The 23680-nt window shown below is 44.4% G+C and overlaps 1 protein-coding gene across 4 annotated transcripts in view; it reads left to right on the top strand.

The window, feature by feature from the left end:
• HRAS (HRas proto-oncogene, GTPase) overlaps positions 1-23680 on the top strand; it is a 154873-nt gene that overhangs the window by 70210 nt on the left and 60983 nt on the right. For all 4 annotated transcript variants that reach the window (XR_003941950.1, XR_003941949.1, XM_030201284.1 and 1 more), the window contains exon 3: positions 17792-17970. Coding sequence is in view for 2 of the 4 variants with exons in the window: in XM_030201284.1 (XP_030057144.1) it covers positions 17792-17970 (179 nt within the window). In the remaining 2 variants the exon portion in view is untranslated. The remainder of the gene's footprint in view (positions 1-17791; positions 17971-23680) is intronic.

The following is a 23680-nucleotide window of genomic DNA, read 5'->3' as shown; positions in this document are numbered from 1 at the left end:
CCATTACCACCCTCTACCCTTCCAACCCAACAGTAGCTAACTTCCACTATCCCAAGGAATCCTAATCCACCCTGTTAAATTGTCCAAGGGTACAAAATACAACCCGTTCTGTATGCCCTAGAGGGGAGAAATACGCCCTATGAAGCAGCACTGTTATGATTTTTAAATCTGTGTATTAATAAGAAGTCATCAACAATCTCATGATTCAGTCTAGCTCTTCTGTCTTCCACAGACCTTCCTTCAGTAGAAGATGTCTTGTTAGAAGATGTTCTGGTAGCAGGATGTACAGGATCCCCCATGCAAATTTTGCTAGCTGTGGCCAGCATCATGTTTGCTTGTTTTTCCAAAAAAAATAAAAATGTTGTCATCTGATCAAATAAATATAAATAATAATCCAGTTCATTAACAGGCTTCAAAGTAGAAAGTTATACGGGGACAAAGTTTGTCCCCGTCCTCACAGGCTCTGTCCCCGTCCCCATGTCATTCTCTAGGTGCAACCTCTAGCTGTCCACTTCATGAGATGCTTGTTATTGCTGAAGTCCCTAGTCAAGCATTCCACGGTCAATGGGATCTATGTCATTCTCACCCAGCTGATGAAAGTTCCATTTGAGCCACTTGATTCTTACCACCTAATGTTTTTGACCTGGAATGTCTTATTTTTGGTAGCGTTCACAGAGTCAATGAGCTCCAGACCTATTAGCTGATCCACTTTACACAAGATTTCGTCATAATAGAGCAGTTCTCAACGTGCATCCTAAGTTCCTGTCTAAGGTAGTATTGGAGTTCCATTTTAACCAATCAGTTGTTCTGCCAACATACTTTTCCCAAAACCCCATGCTCATTCTGGTGAAAGTGCACTTCCCTACTCTGGTCTCTTGCTCTTCCCCCCCATCTCAGCATCGTTCTCTCTCTCTCTCCCTCCCTCCATGGGTCTAGCATATCTCCCCCTCTCTTCCTCACCCTGTCATCTGAGCTCTCTTTCTTTTTCCCCAAATTCCCACCTCCCTCATAATCGGGATCGCTCCCTCCCCATGCCCCGTGAGCTGGAATTTCTTCCCTTCCTCCCCCTCTCATGGATGCAGCATCTTTCTCTCTCCCTTCCCACCGACTTCATACACACACACACCCACACCCTGCTCTGCACTTCTCCAAACTTCCAACAGTGTCAGTGATCAAGGCAGCCTCATCCAACTGGCCCTGTAAGCTTTCACTCAGCTGCATTCTAACAGGAAGTCATGCAGAGGGAAGGCTTCCAGGGTAGGTGGGAGGCAAGGCTGCCTTAATCACTGATGCTGCTTCAGGACTGGAGGACTGCAATGCACAGGGAGAGGGAGAGAAAGATACTGGACTGTGTGGATGGGGGAGAGGGGGGTGGGGAGATGCTGGACTAGCACACACATAAGGAAACTGGCATGACAGGGGGTTGCAAGTACCATCCCAAAATAATGGCTTGCCATTGTTTTGGGGTGGCACTTGCTACCTCGTAGCAAAACCTGTGAACACAGAGTAAGTTTGTGTCAAGCTATACCTGTTGTACACTGCCTTGGGTGAATCTCTTCATAACAAATTCCTATAAATAAATAGGACAAGATGCCCGAACAGTCATGCAGACTTATTCTGCACAGTAGTTTACTTTTTACCCAGTTGTTTAAGCACCTGATTCTAATATGCCTGTTAATTGTGCAACAGAAACTAGAGGATCACTTGTTCCACACACTTAATTCTGCATTAGCCTTATTGTTTCTACTTTGTACATTATTCTATTTCAAGAAACACAAAATTGGCTTCAATTAAATAATGTGCCTTGATAAAAGCTTGGAGTTGACAAGCTGTCTCTCAGCAGTGTAGTTCACACCCAGCACTTCACCTTTTCCATGTTTAACCACACAACTTCATAATAAGATAGGAAGATGGGCAAGGAGGAGGCATATGTACATGAGGCTGTTGCCAAACTCTGGTCTCTTGGGTGTCCAGCATTTCCAGTCGGTGGGACCCAGTTATATAAGTACTTGTGTTTCTTCTAGTTACTGATTTTTGTAGCCTGCCAGTGACTAGTTTAGTTTTATAATTGCAGTCTGATCTAACTATCTGCCAGTACTATTTATTTGCATACATTTGCTGTACTAGAAACATAGAAACATGACAGCAAATAAGGGCCAAATGACCCATCCAGTCTGCCCTTCCTCAATAACCACTAGCGTCTCCTTTTTCTAAGGGATCCCATGTGCCTGTCCCACGCTTTCTTAAATTGTGATACAGTCTTTGTCTCCACAACCTCCACTGGGAGACCATGCCACGCATCCACCACCCTTTCCGTGAAATAGTATTTTTCTTAGATTCTTCCTAAACCTATTTCTTCTTAACTTCATCCTATGCCCTCTCTCATTTCAGAGTTTTTCTTAATTTGAAAAAGGCTCACCTGTGTATTAACGCCATATCCCCTCTTTCCTGCCTGTCTTCCACATGTTGAGGTCCATTTCCTGTCCCCATATGTTTTATGACAGAGACCATTTACCAGTTTGGTAGTCGCCTTCTGGACCTATTCCATCCTGTTTATACCTTTCTGTAGGTGCGGTCTCCAGAATTGCACACAGTACTCCAAATGGGGCCTCAACAGAGACTTATAAAAGGCCACTATCTCCTCTTTTTAATTTTTTCTCCTGCTGGTCATCCCTCTCCTTATGCATCCCATCGCCTTTTCTACCTTCTTATCCACCTTAAGGTCTTCGGACATAATTGCCCCCAAGTCCCGCTCTTCTTCCATACACAGAAGCACTTCACCCCCTATACTGTACCGCTCCCTTGGATTATTGTAACTCAAGTGCATAACCCTACATTTCTTGGCATTAAATCTTAGTTCAAATACACTCTTCCAGGTTAGCTTTAGTTCGGCTTCCACTCTTTTATTTCTAAAATATAGATCAAGAAACCTTATAACAATCAAACATAAAAGTGTGCTGTACCAGTGCTCAGTGTGTGACTACTTTTTTATTATTTTTAATATGCTGTGCTCAGTGGAAGGAGTATTGTCCACAGGACTTGCTCACAGAATTATTTGCTTTACTGCTTATTAAACATCATCGCACACCTCCTTCCTACCCTACTCTTCCACTGCTTATCGCATCTAACACCAGTGTGCTTCAATAAAACAGATGTTACTACTTAGCTTTATTCCGGAGTCATCACTGTCCAGATTTTTTTTTTTTTTTTTTTTTACAGTCCTGTGAGGATCCCCCTCCGTGGTGAAGTTAAAACCAATAGTCCATTATTCCCTTATTGCGGGACTGGAAAACAACTGCTCTAGCACCGATGTTCCTGGTTCCCGGAGGGGGATCCCCACAGGACTGTAAAAAAAAAAAAATCTGGACAGTGATGACTCCGGAATAAAGCTAAGTAGTAACATCTGTTTTATTGAAGCACACTGGTGTTAGATGCGATAAGCAGTGGAAGAGTAGGGTAGGAAGGAGGTGTGCGATGATGTTTAATAAGGAGTAAAGCAAACAATTCTGTGAGCAAGTCCTGTGGACGATACTCCTTCCACTGAGCATAGCATATTAAAAATAATTTTTAAAAAAGTAGTCACACACTGAGTACTGGTACAGCACACTTATATGTTTGATTGTTATAAGGTTTCTTGATCTATATTTTAGAATTAAATCTTAGTTGCCAATTTTCAGACCAGTCTTCAAGCTTTGCTAGATCCTTCCTCTTGCTATCCACACCCTCTGGGGTGTCCACTGTACTACAGAGTTTGGTATCATCTGCAAAGAGACAAACCTTACCAGACACAGCCCTTCTGCAATATCACTCACAAAGATGTTAAAAAGGGCATGCCCGAGGACCGATTCCTGCGGCACACCACTGATAACATCCCTTTCCTCAGAGCAAGCTCCATTTACCACTACCCTCTGTCTCCTCCCATTTAGCCAGTTACTTTAGGTCCCATAAAAAAGGCACTCAGTTTATCAGTTGCCTATGTGGAACCATTTCTAATGCTTTGCTAAAATCCGAGTACACCACATCTAGCACCCCTCCCACATCCAACTGATTACCCAGTCAAAGAAATCAATCAGATTTGTCTGACATGACCTGCCTCTAGTGAAGCCATGCTGCCTCGGGTCCTGCAGTCCATTTGATTTGAGAAACCTCACGATCCTTTACTTTAGAAGCGTTTCCATTAGTTTACTCACCACAGAGATCAGACTGACAGGTCTGCAATTCCCAACCTCCTCCTTACTTCCATTCTTGTGCAGAGGGACCACATCAGCCCTTCTCCAGTCCTCTGGGACCAGTCCAGAGCCTAATGAGGCATTGAAGAGTTCAGACAGCGGATCCACCAGAACATCTCTGAGTTCTTTGAGTACCCTCAGATGTATCCCATCAGGTCCCATCGTTTTGTCCACTTTTAGTTTAGCTAGGTCCCCACAAACACAATCTTCTGTGAATCGGTCCCGGTCTACCACACATCAACCCCCTTAGTATTTGTTTTCTGCGGTCCTACCCCCGGCCTTTCATCCATGAACATGGAACAGAAATAATTGTTAAGCAGTTAAGCTGTATCCTTATCGGCTTCTACATATTTCTTCCCCTCAGCTTTGAGCCTCACAATGCTATTTTGGCACTTCCTCCTGTCACATATATTTGAAAAATGTTTTGCCCCCAATTTTATCATCTTATCTTTTCTTCCATTTGTCTCTTTGCGTTCCTGACAGCTTTTCCATCTTCTCTTAGCTTTTCGAAGTATTTTTGCCTGTCTTCCTCTTTCTGAGTCCTCTTGTAACTCGTGAATGCTAATCTTCTTTCCCTTATTGTTCAGCTACTGGTTTTGAGAACTAGAGCAGCCTCTTTTTCTCTTACTCTTATGCAATTTTCTGACATAAAGGTTAGTTGCCTTTAAAACATCTCCTTTCACGTTCGCTCCACTGCTGTTCTACTTTCTACAGCTGCTTCCAACCAACTCTTCCTTGAGAAATTTCCCCATCTCGGCAAAGTTCTCTTGAAATGTAAGACCTTCAATCTCGAATAATCCCTTTCCCCCTTTAAATGGTCTCCCACAGTAACATCAGAAATAATGTCCTCGTTTGTAAGCATGAGGTTGTCACGCTTCTAGCGGTACTTCTAGGTTTAGTGAGCCCCCTTGGGCCACTGCCGAGGAGCGGCAGCGGCAGGAGAATCACCCGAACACAGGACAGACAACAGACCTCTCGGCACCCTGGGTCGGATCTCCCTGGCAAAGGCTGCAGCCGAGGCAGCGCAGGCAGGCGCCAACTGGACCGGAAATAGCCCAAACTTCACCTGCACTTAACCACCGTTCTGCTGGGCTTGAGCCCCAGAGTGTGGGCGGTCGGCAGGACTTACCAGACAGGGCAGGAAGCAGAACTGCAGGGACCAGCAGGATAAAGGCTCCAGGAACCCAGCTGGAGCCGAGCAGGCCGCCAGTAGCAGAGCAAGCCAGTAGACAAGCCGGGTCTGGGCAGGCAGCAGTCAGAAGAGTAGGTCAGGAGACTAGCCGAATCTGGGCAGGCAGCAGTCAGAAGAATAAGTCAGCAAACAAGCAGGGTCAAAACCTAAAACAGGAAAAACTCAGCAGCACTGCAAACGACTTCCACCAAAGGAAACTCCTCTGAGGACCTCTGTTTCAAGGCAACTAGGAACCTTTCCAGGTGGTTAATAAAGGCAGCCCACCAGGAAGTTCCCCAGGTACGGATACTGCTTGGTTCAAAAAAACTCCCAAAACAATCTGGAGAGCTGGAATATCCGGACTGGACCGGCAGATCTTCTGGAACACGGGAAATGGTAAACCATCAATTTGCGGCATTCCCCAGATCTAAGCCCTGGGGACTGAGGTGACTGCAAGCCAGGAACCTGGACACAACCGTGACAGTATCCCTCCCTTAAGGCCTCCCCGGGCTTCTCGGAAGGTCTGGGTTTCCCTGGATCTTCTTGGTGAAATCGGCTGGCACAATTAGGTAGTTTTCCAATGTCCATATCCTTAGGTGCCGGCCGGGAGCTGGCCGGTTGAGGGTAAGACTGGGCTTTGTTTACCAAGCGGGGTTGAGTGCCTGGCGCTGGAATGGAGCTATGGGCCATGGTTTGCTGCAAACTAGCCTTTTGATTCTTAGATCTCCGGCGCTCCGGATTGTCCAGAAACTTAGGTCCTGGGGTCGACTTCTTATGTAAAGTGCGGGACCACTGGCCCCAAGGAGGCGTCTCAGAAGTCCTGTTGGCCGGATCTTGGGACCTGGGCCCGTTACCGGAGTCCACTTGGCACTGGCTGATCGGGGGTAAGGCACATGCACAGGTCATTCCCCTCATAAAGGTCATAGAGTCCTGAGAGTCACTAATATCTGTCCATGCATCTGAATCCTGGTCCAACTGTTCGCCGACCACACTATCGGTGTCAGGGATAAAACAAAGTTTCCGGCACGACTCTCCCCAGTCCACGATCTCACCCTTTCACCAGTCCAGGACCGGATTGTGTCTCTGTAGTCAGGGAAGACCCAACACAATGGGCTGCACCGCTGAGGGAAGGACATATAGAGAGATGTCCTCCCGGTGATCGCCAATCTGTAAGCTCACAGGAATCGTTTGAGTGTTTACATATCCTTAAGTACTCCCATACACTGAAAAGATCGGGATGGTCTTAGGTAGTTCTTGTGTTGGAATGTTAAGTTGCTGGACCAGAGACGCGGTTATAAAGCTTCCACCTGCCCCGGAGTCCAGTAAGACCTCAGTATGCTCTTGCCGGTGAGCCAGGTCGAGCACTGCTGGCATTAAAAACTGGGTACGCAGAATCTTGTGTACCACTTTTTCAAATTTTTTTTACTGTTAATGTTCAGTTTCGCTGTACAATAAAGACTTCTTGCAAATAAAAAAATAAAAAAACTGGGTACGCAGAAGGTTAGAAAATTGGCTTATTACTGTGCCTGCAGTCAGACCTGGCCCCAAGGATCCAGGTTTCTGTGGACAATTGACCGCGTAGTGTCCCGTCTCACCACAATACAGGCAGAGGTTAAGGGTCCGACATCTCTGTTTCTCTTGAATCGTGAGCGGAGTATGGCCTAATTGCATGGGTTCCGCTGGTGGTTGAGGGGGTACCTCCCGCGGACGAGGAGTCAGTGGTAACACTGGGGGGGCTAGTGGTCTTAATGCCAATCTTCTCTATGGAACGCCATTCTCGGCCACGCTCCTGGAATCGAATATCAATCATAGTACAGATCTTGATTAGCTCATCCAACCTGGTGGGAAGTTCACATCCAGCCAGCTCATCTTTAATCTGCGGGGCCAATCCCTGCCAAAAGGTTGCGATTAGACTTTCATTGTTCCAAGCTAACTCAGAAGCCAAGGTGCGGAACCTGATCACATAGTACCTTGCTTGAGTCTCAAGAGTGCAGCAGTTGCGGAAGTAACCTTCCCTGGTTCTTCAAAAACTCGTCTAAATTGCTCCAAAATCCCATGGAGATCATGAAGCACTGGATTGTCCTTCTCCCACAGAGGGGACGCCCATGCCAATGCTTGACCGGATGCGGAGGTTTGACTTGTTTGCAAAAACTGTTGCTGCTAAAAAAAAAAAGCTAAGTACTATATTACTTATAAGTAAAAGTGAGACGATCTAGTACTTATTTAATTGCTAAGAGAATTTTATGAAAGTTAAAGGATAGAGAAGAAAAAAAGATAAAAAAGGAAAAGAAAAAATGAAGAACATTGGGTTGATCAATGAGGAGTTATACGGCACCCTAAGGATGAGGGACATTGTGCCCATAAGGGATTGCTGATAAAGATTCTGATGATCCCCATAAAGAACTAATCTCTTTAACATATACTGGAAGTAGATATATATAACCTGTAAAAGAGTGAATGTTTGGGAAATAATACTACTAATATATATGGAAGAATCCCCACATTTATAAAGTCAGGTCTCATAAATTTGATTGACCAGATAACAGAGACATAATGTAAGCTATTCGAGTTCTCTCCGAGGGAAAATCTTGGGACTGGAGCTCAAAAATTATTTCACACTGGTTGAGAAAACCTCTACAGTCTTTGGGATTGCCGTCATATCTAGGTGGTGATTTAAGTCGAATACCTGACGTGACGAGCAGCTCCTGCCGATCCAGGCGCTGCGAGGTGCGGCGCCCCCGGTCCCGGGTACTTGTCCAGCCCATACCTCTGTAATTGTTCCATCTGGCGGCTCACCTCCCTGACAAGTCCCTCTACACGTGGGTTCAAATCATCATACAGTTTACAGCAATGAGCCACCTGTCTCTGTAGCTCCCTAAGCACGGGTGACTCCTCCGAGCTCATGGCCTTGCAATCTGTCACGCTTCTAACGGTACTTCTAGGTTTAGTGAGCTCTTGGGCCACTGCCGAGGAGCGGCAGCGGCAGGAGAATCACCCGAACACAGGACAGACAGAACAGACCTCTCGGCACCCCGGGTCGGAACTCTCTGGCAAATGCTGCCGCCGAGGCAGCGCAGGCAGGCGCCAACTGGACAGGAAATAGCCCAAACTTCACCTGCACTTAACCACCGTTCTGTTGGGGTTGAGCCCCAGAGTGCGGGTGGTCGGCAGGACTTGGCAGGGCAGGAAGCAGAACTGCAGGGACCAGCAGGATAAAGGCTCCAGAAACCCAGCTGGAGCCGAGCAGGCCGCCGGTAGCAGAGCAAGCCAGGAGACAAGCCGGGTCTGGGCAGGCAGCAGTCAGAAGAATAAGTCAAAGTCAGCAAACAAGCAGGGTCAAAACCTAAAACAGGAAAAACTCAGCAGCACTGCAAACGACTTCCACCAAAGGAAACTCCTCTGAGGACCTCTGTTGCAAGACAACTAGGAACCTTTCCAGGTGGTTAATAAAGGCAGCCCACCAGGAAGTACCCCAGGTACGGATACTGCTTGGTTCAAAAAAACTCCCAAAACAATCTGGAGAGCTGGAAGGACCGGACTGGCATATCTTCTGGAACACGGGAAACAGTAAACCATCAATTTGCGGCATTCCCCAGGTCTAAACCCCGGGGACCGAGGTGACTGCGAGCCAGGAACCTGGGCACAACCGTGACGGTGGTCTAGAATAGCCCCATCCCGCGTCGGTTCTGTCACCCACTGCTGAAACAATTCTTCCTGTAGACAATCCAATATCCCTTTGTTTCTAGTCAACCCCACAGCAGGGACTCCCCAATCTACATCTGGCATATTAAAATCTCCTATCACTAGCACTTCTCCTTTCCTAGCTAGCTTATGGATAATCTTCTATTAAGTCGCTGTCCATTTCTTCTGACTGTGAAGGTGACCTGTATATTACGCGAGTGTAACCACAATAGAGCCGATTCACTATTAAATCAGTTATACAACCAAACACACTGTGAATCTAATGTATACACTTGCAAACCACTGCGTCTATGCGCATATACGTTCTTTATAATGATAAGAGGAAAAACCTCATGCTACTGTGGCTTGACTCGGTTACTTCAACCGGAAAAAAACAGCAAACAGCTCTAAGCCCACAGTGAAAAAGTAATCATTGGCACAAACTCCTCTCATTAAGCTTCTTCAGCCATACAATAAAAAACACATCTGTACTGTGCTCTGCTGCTCCGTTACTGTTCTCTCACAGAGTGAGATCCCGACAGAACTGTTTCGCTTAGGCTTTTTCAAGAGTCCTCACCGTCTGACCCTGAGAGCTTGCTGGCTTCATATGCCATGGGACTGTAGCGCTCAGGGTCATACTGTGAGGACTCTTGAAAAAAAGAGGAAGCGGAATAGCTATTATCTACAAACCTGAATTCACCATCACAATCACGGGCGAATCTACCTCGCCACAACTCGAAATAGCATCGACTAGAATTAATCATCCAAACCTAATAGGGCATCTTAACACCATCCTATTCTACAGGCCACCAGGAAAATGGCAAAACTCCCAAGCACAACTCATGGATTTCATCTCGAATTCCTGCATGTCTGCCTCAAACATCCTCATACTAGGAGACATCAGCCTACACCTAGAAGATGACACCTCACCAAGAACACGAGAATGCAAAGAATTCCTAAAACTCTGGGACTTACAAGTACCCAATACGCAACCGACACACAAAAAAGGACACACACTTGATATCATAACAAATAAATTCGAACCGGATTCCACCATCACAATTACTGACACAAGATGGACACCTACGTTATGGTCAGACCACCACAAAGCAAATGTCTCTCTCTGCTGGCGAAAAACACACATAAACACAAGCAATAAACAAGAGCGAGCAACATACACAACGAGAGGAAAAATAGACCCCACAATATTTTGGCAACAGATCTACCAGAACGAATGGCCAACAAACGCTGACACCATCCAATTCCTCCAAGAATGGGACGATCAATGTACAACAACACTAGACAAAATCGCCCCAACCCAAACCAGAATATCACACAGGAAAAAAACAAATCCATGGTTCACCGAAGAACTGAAAAATCTTAAAACACAAGTCAGGAAACTAGAACGAGAATGGAACAAAAAGAAAGATGAACAAACACTAAACGCATGGAAACTACATCGGAGAAAATACAAATACACCATAAAACAGACCAAAAGACTACACTACAAAACAATAATAGGACCAAACTACAAAGACACACACAAACTCTTCAACCTTGTGAATAAACTGTTAGACACCACACCAGCAACAAACAACGGCAAAGATGTACCAGATGTGGACAACCTTGCGAAATATTTTGAGGAGAAAATTATACAACTACGACTCAAAATACCCGCAAGCCCTATAGAATATGCCACACTCTTAGATTGTCTTGACCCAGAAGATGAAACATACCCTGCAGACAGAACATGGACCGAATTCGAAACACTATCAGAAGACATCATCTCTGAAACTCTCAAAAAATATGCCAAATCCCACTGCAAACTAGACACGTGCCCAAACTACCTCATGAAATCTGCTCCTCAGCAATTCATAATAGACCTAACGAGCCATGTGAACTTCATGCTACAGAATGGACTCTTCCCAAAAGAAAAAGGAAAAATCCTACTCACCCCAATTCCTAAAGATACAAAGAAATGCATGAGCGAAATAACCAACTACAGGCCAGTAGCCTGCATACCACTAATAACCAAAATAACTGAAGGAATGGTAACCAAACAACTTATAAACTATCTAAACAAACACTCAATACTGCATGACGCCCAATCAGGATTCCGGTCGAATCATAGCACAGAGACAGTATTAGTCACCCTTATGACTAGATTTAAGCAAATAATTGCAACTGGCAACAATATACTCCTCCTACAATTCGACATGTCAAGTGCCTTCGATATGGTTGACCACGGAATCCTACTACACATACTCGAATACTTCGGCATTGGAGGAAATGTCCTGAATTGGCTCGAGGGGTTCCTAACCCAACGTTCGTATCAAGTCACATCAAATTCGACCACCTCTAAAGCATGGACACCTAAATGTGGAGTTCCACAGGGATCACCTCTCTCACCAACCATCTTCAACCTAATGATGATCCCGCTGGCAAAACTCCTATCAAACCATAACCTCAACCCATATATATACGCTGATGACGTGACAATATACATCCCCTTCAAACAAGACATTAACGAAATCCTCAACGAAATCAATCAAAGTCTACACATCATGAACACATGGGCAGATGCATTCCGTCTGAAACTAAACGCAGAAAAAACTCAATGCCTAATACTCACCTCCCAATACAACACAAAAGAATTCACAGCTATAAACACACCAAACCTGAACCTTCAAATCGCAGAAACGCTAAAGATCCTTGGAGTCACTATCGACCGCCACCTAACGCTCGATACTCATGCTAACAACACAACTAAAAAGATGTTCTACAGCATGTGGAAACTTAAAAGGATAAGACCATACTTCCCAAGATCCGTCTTTTGAAGCCTAGTACAATCCCTCGTACTCAGCCATCTGGATTACTGCAACTCACTATATGCAGGTTGCAAAGAACAAACACTGAGAAAACTTCAAACAGCCCAGAATACGGCAGCCAGACTCATCTTTGGAAAGCCAAAATATGAGAGTGCAAAATAATTACGAGAGAAACTACACTGGCTTCCACTAAAGGAACGCATCACTTTTAAAGTGTGCACATTAGTCCACAAAATTATTCACGGCGAAGCCCCAGCCTACATGTCTGAGTTAATAGACCTACCACCCAGAAACACCAAAAGATCATCCCGAACCTTCCTAAACCTCCACTTCCCCAACTGCAAAGGCGTGAAATACAAAACGCTACATGCATCAACCTTTTCTCACATGAGCACACAAAATTGGAATACACTGCCACGCAACTTAAGAACAATCAACAAGCAAGCTTCCTTCCGCAGATCACTGAAGACCCATCTTTTCGAAAAGATTTACGGAAAGAACCAAAACACAAAGTCCACACCTACTATCCACGAATGCAACACACATTCACCTCGGAACTCTCATTCCCGTAATATCACATCATTCATACCGTCAATCACAGAAAGATATATATTATATGTCTTTATGCCCCCTTATCGCCCTCTAAGCTCCCATTGTTTCCTTCCAGTGTTTCAATGTTTGTGCCTCATTGTTACACTCTCAACGACACTTCAATTGTTTCGCATAATTATGCAAAATATAATCCATAACCAATATGTAACAAATTGTATTTCCAACATTTAACTCCTATTGTAAGCCACACTGAACCCGCAAAAAGGTGGGAAAATGTGGGATACAAATGCAATAAATAAATAATAAATAAATAAATTAAATTTGAACAGGTAATACAGATAAGAAAATTTTTTTTAACCAAAACATAATTTTCTCCCTAAAAAGGGAGCAAAATTAACAGAGAGAGGAAAAAACTAAAATCTTCTTTAGACCACAATAAATGGGGGGAAGGTCATAAACTAGAATTTTCCAAGTAATTAAATAACAAAATATGCATAGCATGCAACCTAACTCACTTATTTTTCCCATTATCTTCAAGTGGATTAACGGCTGGCCAATTTCTTTACACTTATAAATGCCTTCAACTGTTCTGGTTGATGAAAAATATACTTTAAACCCAAATACTTTACAGCGCATTTGCAGGGGTAATTAAGGTAAAAGGAGGCCCCTATAGATATAACCTCTGTTCTCAATAATAAGAACAATTTTCTCTTTTCTTGAGTTTGTTTGGTTATATCGGGGTATATCCATACTTTCTTACCCCTGAACAATGCCTGCATTTTTTAAAAATATAAACGTAGCACAGCATCCAAGTCTTGCTGAAAAATAAACGACACTATTAATGTTGATCTTTCAGAGTTCACGTTTAGTGTTGTCTCTAATATCTCAGTAATGTTTAAAGAGTCCTCTTGGTTTTCCCTTGGGTTAGCCGGAAGAGAAGTTACAGATGATTTCTTTTGAGGAATATAGTATACTTTATTAAGTGGTGGAATGGATTCCGAGGAAAAACTTAATACTTCCATCAAGTATAATTTAAAGGCATCAATGGGATTAATCCCCAGTTCTTTAGGGAAATTCAAGAGTCTCAGGTTGAGTCTCCGATTGAAATTTTCAACTTGTTCTAGTCTACGTAATGTAGATGAATTGTCTTTTATTAATGATAAGGAGACTTCATTTAATTTAATAACATCTTGCTTTAAACCATCCAATTGCTCCTTAGTTTCTTGCTGCGCTGTAGTAAATGTTTGGGATAAAGTCGCCACAGTACTTACAAGATAAGATCTTTAATTTCTTTTGCTGAAGTGGCCACCGTTGTTTCCACCCTCTGGAGTGCAATCAAAATGCTCTCCAGGGTCACTGCCAAATTATCCCCCGGAGTCCGGGCTTGGTGTTCAGCCCTCGACATCGGGCCTCCCTCAGCCTGCGCTGCTCCTGTTCCTCGAACCGAGACCGCCACATCGACCTCTTCCGGGTCACGCAGGTCACGCCAAGGAGGGCGCGCTTCGGGATTCGGCGGTGGTTGAAGATCCGGAGGGGAGAGAGTAACTTCAAGCCCCAAGTCTGGTAGGGAATCTTCACCCACGGAGACAGCAGGGCCCCTCACGGGTAATGAGGTAGGTGGTTGCGTGGCATATCTCTCGATGGACTGCTGAACGAGAGAGGACGTTCTAGTAGCCGAGGTTGCTACTTTGACTGTCCCCTTACGCTTGGTATGAGGCATGAGGATAAAGGAAAATCTCTAATCACAGCAGAAGAACGAGGAGCTGCAACGCAAACGCTCAGCATGCCGCCATCTTGGACACCCCCCAGCCAAGCCTTGAATATTATTCTTAACATATAGTGCCACTCCTTCACCCTTTTTTCCTTCCTCTGTCCTTCCTGAATATATTATAGCCAGGTGTAACTACATCCCAGTCATGGTTCTCCGTGAACGCCACTATATCCAAGTCGGCTTATATCATTTCAGCCTCTCGATCTAGGCATTTGTTTACCATACTACGGGCATTGGTATGTAAGGCTCTCAAATGTTGCCCTGTTTTTTCCCGTTTCTATAGGGGTATTTGATGTCTTACCTTCCTGAGGATTGTTTATGCACCACCTGTTCCTCTGATCCCATCCCCACCAACCTACTCAACACCATCTCCCATACATGGCCCCCCCTGCCATCTGTCGCATCCTCAACCTCTCTCTCTCCACTGCAACTGTCCCTGACACCTTCAAGCACGCCGTTGTCACACCTCTCCTCAAAAAACCTTCACTTGACCCTACCTGCCCCTCCAACTACCGCCCCATCTCTCTTTTACCCTTCCTTTCCAAAATACTTGAGCGCGCCGTTCATAGCCGCTGCCTTGATTTTTTTCTCCTCTCATGCCATCCTCGATCCACTTCAATCCGGTTTTTGCCCCCTGCACTCGACTGAAACGGCACTCTCTAAAGTTTGCAATGACCTGCTCCTGGCCAAATCCAGAGGTCACTACTCCATCCTCATCCTCCTCGATCTTTCCGCCGCGTTTGACACTGTCAATCATGATTTACTTCTTGCCACGCTGTCCTCTTTTGGGTTCCAAGGCCCTGTCCTCTCCTGGTTCTCCTCTTATCTCTCCAACCGCACCTTCAGGGTACACTCCCATGGATCTTCCTCCACTCCCATCCCTCTATCTGTTGGAGTTCCCCAGGGATCTGTCCTTGGACCCCTTCTCTTCTCAATCTACACCTCTTCCCTGGGCTCGCTGATCTCGTCTCATGGTTTTCAGTATCATCTCTATGCTGATGACACCCAGCTATACCTCTCCACACCTGACATCACCGCGGAGACCCAGGCCAAGGTATCGGCCTGTTTATCCGACATTGCGGCATGGATGTCCAACCGCCACCTGAAGCTGAACATGTCCAAGACCGAGCTGCTCGTCTTTCCTCCTAAACCCACTTCTCCTCTTCCTCCACTCTCTATCTCTGTTGATAACACCCTCATCCTCCCCGTCCCATCTGCCCGCAACCTCGGAGTCATCTTCGACTCCTACCTATCCTTCTCTGCGCATATCCAACAGACTGCCAAGACCTGTCGCTTCTTCCTCTTCAACATCAGCAAAATTCGCCCTTTCCTCTCTGAGCATACCACCAGAACTATCGTCCACGCTCTCATTACCTCTCGCCTTGATTACTGCAACTTACTCCTCACCGGCCTCCCACTCGGCCACCTATCCCCCCTTCAATCCGTTCAGAACGCTGCTGCACGTCTTATATTCCACCAAACCGATATACTCATATCACCCCTCTCCTTAAATCACTTCATTGGCTTCTGATCAGATATCGCATACAATTCAAGCTCCTCCTCCTTACCTACAAATGCACTCAATCTGCGGCTCCTCACTACCTTTCCACCCTCATCTCCCCCTATGTTCCTGCACGCAACCTCCGCTCACAGGACAAAGCCCTTCTCTCAGTACCCTTCTCCACCACTGCCAACTCCAGGCTCCGCCCATTCTGCCTTGCCTCACCCTACGCCTGGAACAATCTTCCTTTACCCTTACGCCATGCCCCCTCCCTACCCATCTTCAAATCTCTGCTTAAAACTCACCTCTTCAATGCTGCCTTCGGCGCCTAACCGCTCGAGAAATATAAAATGCCCCAATCTATCCACCCTATCAGATTAACTGTTCACTCGTCCTCTAGAGTGTTCACTTGTCTTTAGATTGTTCTCTTGTCTTTTAGATTGTAAGCTCTTTGAGCAGGGACTGTCCTTCTATGTTTAAATTGTACAGCGCTGCGTAACCCTAGTAGCGCTTTAGAAATGTTTGTTAGTAGTAGTAGACGGGGCTTTTCTCACTCATCTCCAGCAAATTTAGTTTAAAGCTCTAGTACTTTAGCCAGTCCATTACTGAAGATACTTCGTCCATTTCTTGAAAGATGGACACCATTGCCACTCAGTAGCTCTTGGAAAATTATCCCAGGGTCAAGAAAACCGAAGCACATGCGTTGGCACCATCCGTGCAGCCATACGTTTAGCTCCAGGATGCAAGCTTCCTTCATTCGGCCTTTACCTTATACAGGAAGAATTGATGAGAATACCGCCTGCGCACCTAGGTGCTTTACCTTCTGACCCAGATCCATGAAGTGGAGGAGTGGCCCAGTGGTTAGGGTGGTGGACTTTGGTCCTGGGGAACTGAGGACCTGAGTTCGATTCCCACTTCAGGCACAGGCAGCTCCTTGTGACTCTGGGCAGGTCACTTAACCCTCCATTGCCCCATGTAAGCCGCATTGAGCCTGCCATGAGTGGGAAAGCGCGGGGTACAAATGTAACAAAAAAAAAAAGTCATGTTTGATATGTTCATTAGGATGCCTAGCAGTATCATTTGTGCCCACATGGATTAGCAGCATGTGATAGTAGTCTGTTAGGCTTGATGAGTCTAGACAATCTTTCTGCTACATCCCAACGGCACACCTCCTCGGACATTATGTCCAGTCAGCAGATGGGTGCCTTAGTACCCTGCAGAAGAGAATCAATGACTACCACTACATGTCGCTTCTTATCAGCAACTAATGAGGCGGCCTTGGGATTTTTGATCATTGTTTCCTCCTGTTCCCTAGATGTTTTCAGTTCTTATACCCCCAGGACTGTGAACCGATTCTTCAGTTCAACAAAAGATAGAGTTGGTGGTTCATTTTGCAGGATTTGGTGACCTTTGTCTAGCTGTCCTGTTTCTGCACAAAATCTTCTCTACGTTTGCTGGTGATCCTCGGTGTTTCATCATGTGTCTCTGGGATGAATTTCTGTTGTCACAGATGCTTCTTAGTTTTGCTGTCTCCTCTTAGTTCATGTACTTCTTTCATGAGGGATTCAATGTGCATGCATCTATCCCATGAAACAAATATGTTGTCTTGGGTCAAGCATTCAGTCTGGACAGAGGCAGGAGCTGTAATGAGAGCCGCAGCTTTAAGGGGGTCAAACATAGCAGCTGTGTAGTTTACAACTGGTGTGATTGCTGCTCAGACATCTGGCCTTCTATGTTAGCTGTGCCAGACAGAATACGTTATGTGAATGCCTGCATTTGTTAGGATTTAGTTATTACTGTATTTGGAGCCAGAAACCATTAGAACTACTTAGTATTTGGGGGGAATACTTCCTTCCAACCAGTACCAGTTTCATAGTATTATGTTAGTATGCACTTATCTAACATGCAAAAACAAGGGACAGTGCCTTTTCTTTTCTTTGTTTCCCCAGAGCACATGCAGGAGGTAGGGGGATACGGAATTATCATTACTCAGTGTCCCCCAAAATTATTATTGGGGAAAAAAAGAGGGTAATCCTTGTCCTTTCTTTATGTTCCCAGGACTCATACAGGAAGCAGGTGGTAATTGATGGAGAAACCTGTTTGTTAGATATTCTGGACACAGCTGGCCAGGAAGAATACAGTGCAATGAGAGACCAGTACATGCGCACTGGGGAAGGATTCCTTTGCGTCTTTGCTATTAACAACACCAAGTCCTTTGAAGACATTCACCAGTATCGGTTTGTATCCCAAACATGGCAGCAAGAATCAGGGTAGTAAGTCTGGGTATAGAGAGAGAGAGACAGTTGTTCTTCAGTGTATATCCTGTGTGCCACTGGTTGCTCCTGTCAAATGTATGTGCATTTTTATTCTTTTCTTGCTCTATACTGTGGAGGCTTGTTGCTGCCATATGGTACTATGTAGCTCTTTGAATTTGAATCACCAGTGTTCTTGAACTCTTATACTGTTCTCATAGCTCAATTTCCCTCTGCCAGCTGGCACACTATGAGCCAGGCCATACCACCTTCTCCCAAGAGCTGCCAAAGGGCTTCATGCCCTGATATCTCCCTGCGTTGCTTCTACCTGGCCCACCTAATGCTACCGAAAATGTGTTGGAAGTAGAAGAGATCCCCATTTTCTCTTCTTCTCCTGCTTGCTCTGCTGCTGAAGATGGTGCTTGCTAACCTGATGCACATATGGGGCAAAGGAGAGCAACAGTTCATCTGGCACCTCTTTCAGCAAGTGAAATGAGGAGTATGGTTACAGCTGCTTTCTGCACCACTGGATGGTGTAAACAGGATGGGAGGATCTGTGGCCCTTGTATATCCATTTTTAACTTGCTACTTACTAAAGGCTTTATATCCTTTAGTGCAAGGGTCCACCAATATTTTACAAGAAAGATCACATTAAAAATGTCAGACCACTGAGATGGATGAACATCATCTGTGATCATAGGTGCCATTTTTGTGGATGCTGTGGGTGCCTGAGCACCCCCAATATATTTTCCTGTAAGTCTGTAGAATTGGGGTCAAGGAGGTTTGACTGAGAGCAGGAGATGGTATGACGTCAAAAGTTGAAGCCACTTAAGATTAGTCTATGCTTCCCCTTCTCTGCGCAGCTGTCATTCTGCATACACTCGGAACAAAGCAAACAAACCTATGAGCTGCTGCATCCATGTTGTCGTTCTTTATTGTTGGTAGCATTTTTATTTAATCTTACTTATATTTTCGAACATGTCAGCTTGTGCCAGTGGCGTAGCCAGACTGCCAATTTTGGGTGGGCCTGAACCCAAAGTGGGTGGGCACAAAATTTTCTCTCTACCCCCCCCCCCCCCCCCCCCAGCAAAATTTAGTCACACTCAGATGCATTTGTCACACAGGGTAAAGTGCTGCTTTTCAGTGCATCAGATTTCAGACAATTTATTTAATAGCCTAATCCTTTTCAGTGAGCTTTCAGAGGCCAAAACCTCCTGCCTCGGGTCAGTATAATGCTGTTATGGTATCCTCTCCTGACCTAAGGAAGGAAGTATTGGTCTCTGAAACTTTATTAACACCATATTACTTTATCCTAAATTAAAAATAAAATTATTTTCTTTACCTTTGTTGTATGGCCATTTAGTTTTTCTCATTGTGTTGCTCCCAGTCTCTAGATTCTGCTTTCCTTCGTTTTCACTTAACTCTTCTGCCAGGGTTTCCTGGCCATTTGTCATTTTTCTCTCCTTTTTCTTTGCTTTCTTCAGTATTTTTCTGCCTCTCTCTGTGTCCAGATTTAATTCATTCTTACTAGCCATTCTTTAATTTCCTTCATCTACTTATGGCTTTTCATCTTTTTCTCACCCTTGTTCTCCCCATGCCCCTTCCTTTTATTCTCCAATCTTTCACTACTCCCCTTTTCCATGCAGCAGCTCTCCTCTTTCTCTCCCCATCCTTCCAGTGTCTCCCCTCTCTCTCCCCATCCTTCCAATAGTCTCCCCTCTTTCTTTCTGCATCCTTCTATCGTGTCACCTCTTTCTTTCTCCCTACCCTTCCATCCAGTGTCTTCCCTTTTTCTCTCCCCATCCTTCTACCCATCTACCCTGATCCTTCCATCTAATGTCTCTCTCCCTTCTTCTAACCAGTGTCTATCTCTCTACCCTTTTCTGTTCAGTGTCCCTTCTCTCTCCACATCCTTCCAGTCTCTCCCCTTTTTCTCTTTATCCTTTCATCCATCTCCCCTCTTTCTCTCCCCATCCTTCCATCCAGTGTCTCTCTCCCCATCCATCTGTTTTCCCTCTTTCTCTCCCTATCCTTCCGTTTTCCCTCTTTCTTTCTCTCTCCATCCTTCCATCTGTTTTCCCTCTTTCTCTGCCATCCTTCCGTCTGTTTCCCCCTCTCTCTCCCCATCCTTCCGTTTTTCCTCTTTCTCTGCCATCCTTCCATCTGTTTTCCCTCTTTCTCTCCCCATCCTTCCATCTGTTTTCCCTCTTTCTCTCCCCATCCTCCCGTCTGTTTTCCCTCTTTCTCTGCCATCCCTCCCGTCTTTCTCTGCCATCCCTCCCGTCTTTCTCTGCCATCCCTCCCGTCTGTCTTCCCTCTCCCGATTCAGGCCCACCAGCCCCAGCTCCCATTGCCGGCCACTGCTGCTTTTCCTGTTGAGCAGCAGGGCCGGCGCTACAAAAAGAAGAAGCGCTCAGCTGACTGAGCTGAGCGCCAACACTAACGACGAGAAAAAAATGTTTAAAAAAAAACGCGGCACCGCAGGCAGCCTCGAAGCATTGGTTGCTGGGTCTGCAGGCTCCTCCCGTATCTTACGTCACTGCCCCTGCTTCGCTCCAGGGGCAGTGACGTAAGAGACGGAAGGAGCCTGCAGAGCCAGCAGCCAATGCTTCGAGGCTGCCTGCGGTGCCGCGTTTTTTTAAAAACATTTTTTCTCGTCGTTGGCGCTCAGCTCAGTCAGCTGAGCGCTTCTTCTTTTTGTAGCGCCAGCCCTGCTGCTCATCAGGAAAAGCAGCAGTGGCCGGCAATGGGAGCTGGGACTGGCGCGGGCCTTGAGGAAAAGTGGGTGGGCGGGCCAGAGCTGAAATTGGGTGGGCCTGGGCCCACCCGTAGCTACGCCCCTGGCTTGTGCAGCATACAGATGTACACAGAGGAAGTATGATAACAGAATAGCTTTTCATAGGTAGAGTAGTACCAAATCAATGTGTCATTTGGAGGACCTGGTTATAGGGACACCCTAGCATGTGATCATATTTTGAGAATCAGGTGCTCAACATTCAGCGTTTCTATCTTATTTATTTACTTATGGCAGTTATATCCCACATTAAAAATGAATTAGGTTGAAACCTGGGAGCATTTTTTTTTTCCTGTCTCTCAATCAAAAGAGAAAGATGGTTTGTGGGAACTTGCTCCTTTCTGTTTTGTGGAATGCACTTAATATTGTTTATTACTACTATTTAAAAGAAAGATATTAAATATTGAGGGCAGAGCTACCTTCATGCAGAAGTCCAGAGTCGGTGAAAAATGTGCCAGCATTTTTCAGTTCTGTGATATATATTTAATTTCTTCAAGTCAGTTTTCAACAGCATTTTCTCAGTTATTACCCAAATGTGAACACAATTGTAATGTTAAGTTTTGGATGTTACTGAATTCTATTATTCTGTCTCACTGTATTTCTAGTTTTGGCACAGTAGTAACACATACATCTCATTCTGTACCACATCACTCTGTATTTGTTTCATCACCGGAGGCGGCTTACGCCTCATGGCGCTATGTAAGCCACATTGAGCCTGCAAATAGGTGGGAAAATGTGGGGTACAAATGCAACAAATAAGTCATCAGAAGAACAAAATATAAGAAAACCAATGGACTGCATTAGGGGCTTATAACCCATTTAGTTAAACAAATGAGAGATCTGCATGAAAGAAAATATTTTTATTATTTTGACTTATGAAAACCACTTTCTCTAAAACATGCTCAAAACAGAATAATCCATTTGTACAAAAGAGTTGAGTTGAAGATGTGATTCTACGTGCCCCAATGCAAGTTTAATTTTACTTCCAGTCTTTAAAACACCAGGCTTCCCAAGGCAGATTACAGCAATAGTTAAGATGAACCCATCAGAAAATAGGATACCCTCACTGAAATTTGGCCATGTGTTACTATATTGTATAGTACAGTGTAGAAAAATGAGCACAAAATACTGTCTTTATTAGTGCTGTTTCCACCAGCTACAATAAATTTAGAAGCTGTTTTAGTGATATTCAGTTTTGATTTCATGATATTTACATCTACATATGGGACGCTTTCAAATAAAAAAGCCGTCAAATAAGTAAAAATTATTATTCTACCACAACATTACTGTATTTGTTCATACCGGAATTGGCGAACGCCTTTACGGTACTATGTAAGCCACATTGAGCCTGCAAGTAGGTGGGAAAATGTGGGATACAAATGTAACAAATAAAAATTTAAAAAAATCTTTTGTCCTCCACCTTTTAAAACACTGCCTATCCAACTGGAACAGCTTTTGACTTTTTACAGATGGACCACACATAGGCAGTTCATTATTTCTAATAATCTTGTACTATTGTGTTCAATATGCTTTGGGTGTACTTGTGGCTACACCTACTGGCTTCAACCAATATAATGGACTAGATAACCTCGTACCATCTCCTGTTCTCAAGCTAACCTCCTTGGTTGGGTCAGCCAAAGAAAACAGGAGATGGGATGACATCAAAAAGTTGAAGCCAATTTGGTTAGTCCCTGTTTCCCATTCCCCATGCGCAGTCATCATCTAGTACACTCAAAACAAAGCAAGCAAACCTATGAGCTGCTACATCTTTGTTGTTCTTGTTGGTAGCATTTTTATTTAATCTCACTTACATTTTCAAACATGCCTGCTTGTGCAGCATACGGGTGTACAAAGAAAATATAATAATGGAATAACTTTTCATAGGTAAGAGTAGTAATTTATAAATCATACTCAGTGTGTCATTTGGAGGGGCTAGTTATAGGGACTCCCTAGCACGTGTTGTATTTGGTCAGACGTTTTTTTAATCTCCTGGTAAAGGGCCACTAAAACAGACATCATGTTATGAGAATCAAGTGGTCAACATTCAGAGTTTCTATCTAGTTATTTACTTATTTATGACATTTATATCCCACATTAAACATGAATTAGGTTGAAATCTGGGAGCATTTAAAATCTTTTTTTTTTTCTCCTGTGCCTAGATAAAAAAAAAGATAATTTGTGGAAGCTTGCTCCTTTTGTTTTGTGGAGTGCAGTGGTATATTATAAAAATGCACTTAATATTGTTTATTACTACTATTTATAAGAGAGATACCAAATAATATATAGAGATGCATCCTGGGAATAATGAGAAGCTATTGGATTTTGTTGGCTGTAAAGCGACTGTTAAATTTATTCACATGTTTAATTGCCTTTTTGATGTGATGATATCACGAAATTTGAAATGTCGAGGTTCTAAGGCTCCATTGCAGTCAGCAAACATAGCTGATAGGAAGTCCATTTTACACACTACTCGGTCTTATATAAAGTCTTTGAAGGAATCCAGACACTGCAAGTTTATGTTAGAATTAGTTTGTAAAACTTGATTCCAGGGGTTTATAGTTTGCATTGATAGTTTGCTGATGCTCTATGACTTGCTGATTGGTAAACCTGAATATCAAATGAAATTCTCGTGTGCCTTTAAAGTAAGCCAAAATCATTTGGAGTTATTTTTTTGGAAAAATTTGATGTCTCGGGGGCTGTAACAACAACCCATCAGCTAGGCAGTTCATTGCTGCTTATAGAAAAATACTTGTGCATAATGATCGGTAATTGCCTGCCTCTGGAAACTTTCCATTTTAACTGTATCAAACAATTAGCCGAAGCAACACCCTCAGCATCAGTCCTTACCAATTCTATCAGTTGACACAGTCTCATTGATCCTGTTGAAAGTGTGATACCAGA

This window comes from Microcaecilia unicolor, chromosome 4 (assembly GCF_901765095.1).
Source record: "Microcaecilia unicolor chromosome 4, aMicUni1.1, whole genome shotgun sequence".
NCBI lineage: Eukaryota > Metazoa > Chordata > Amphibia > Gymnophiona > Siphonopidae > Microcaecilia > Microcaecilia unicolor.
Note: the sequence above shows the minus strand (reverse complement) of the source record. Positions and strands in the feature narration are given on the sequence as shown.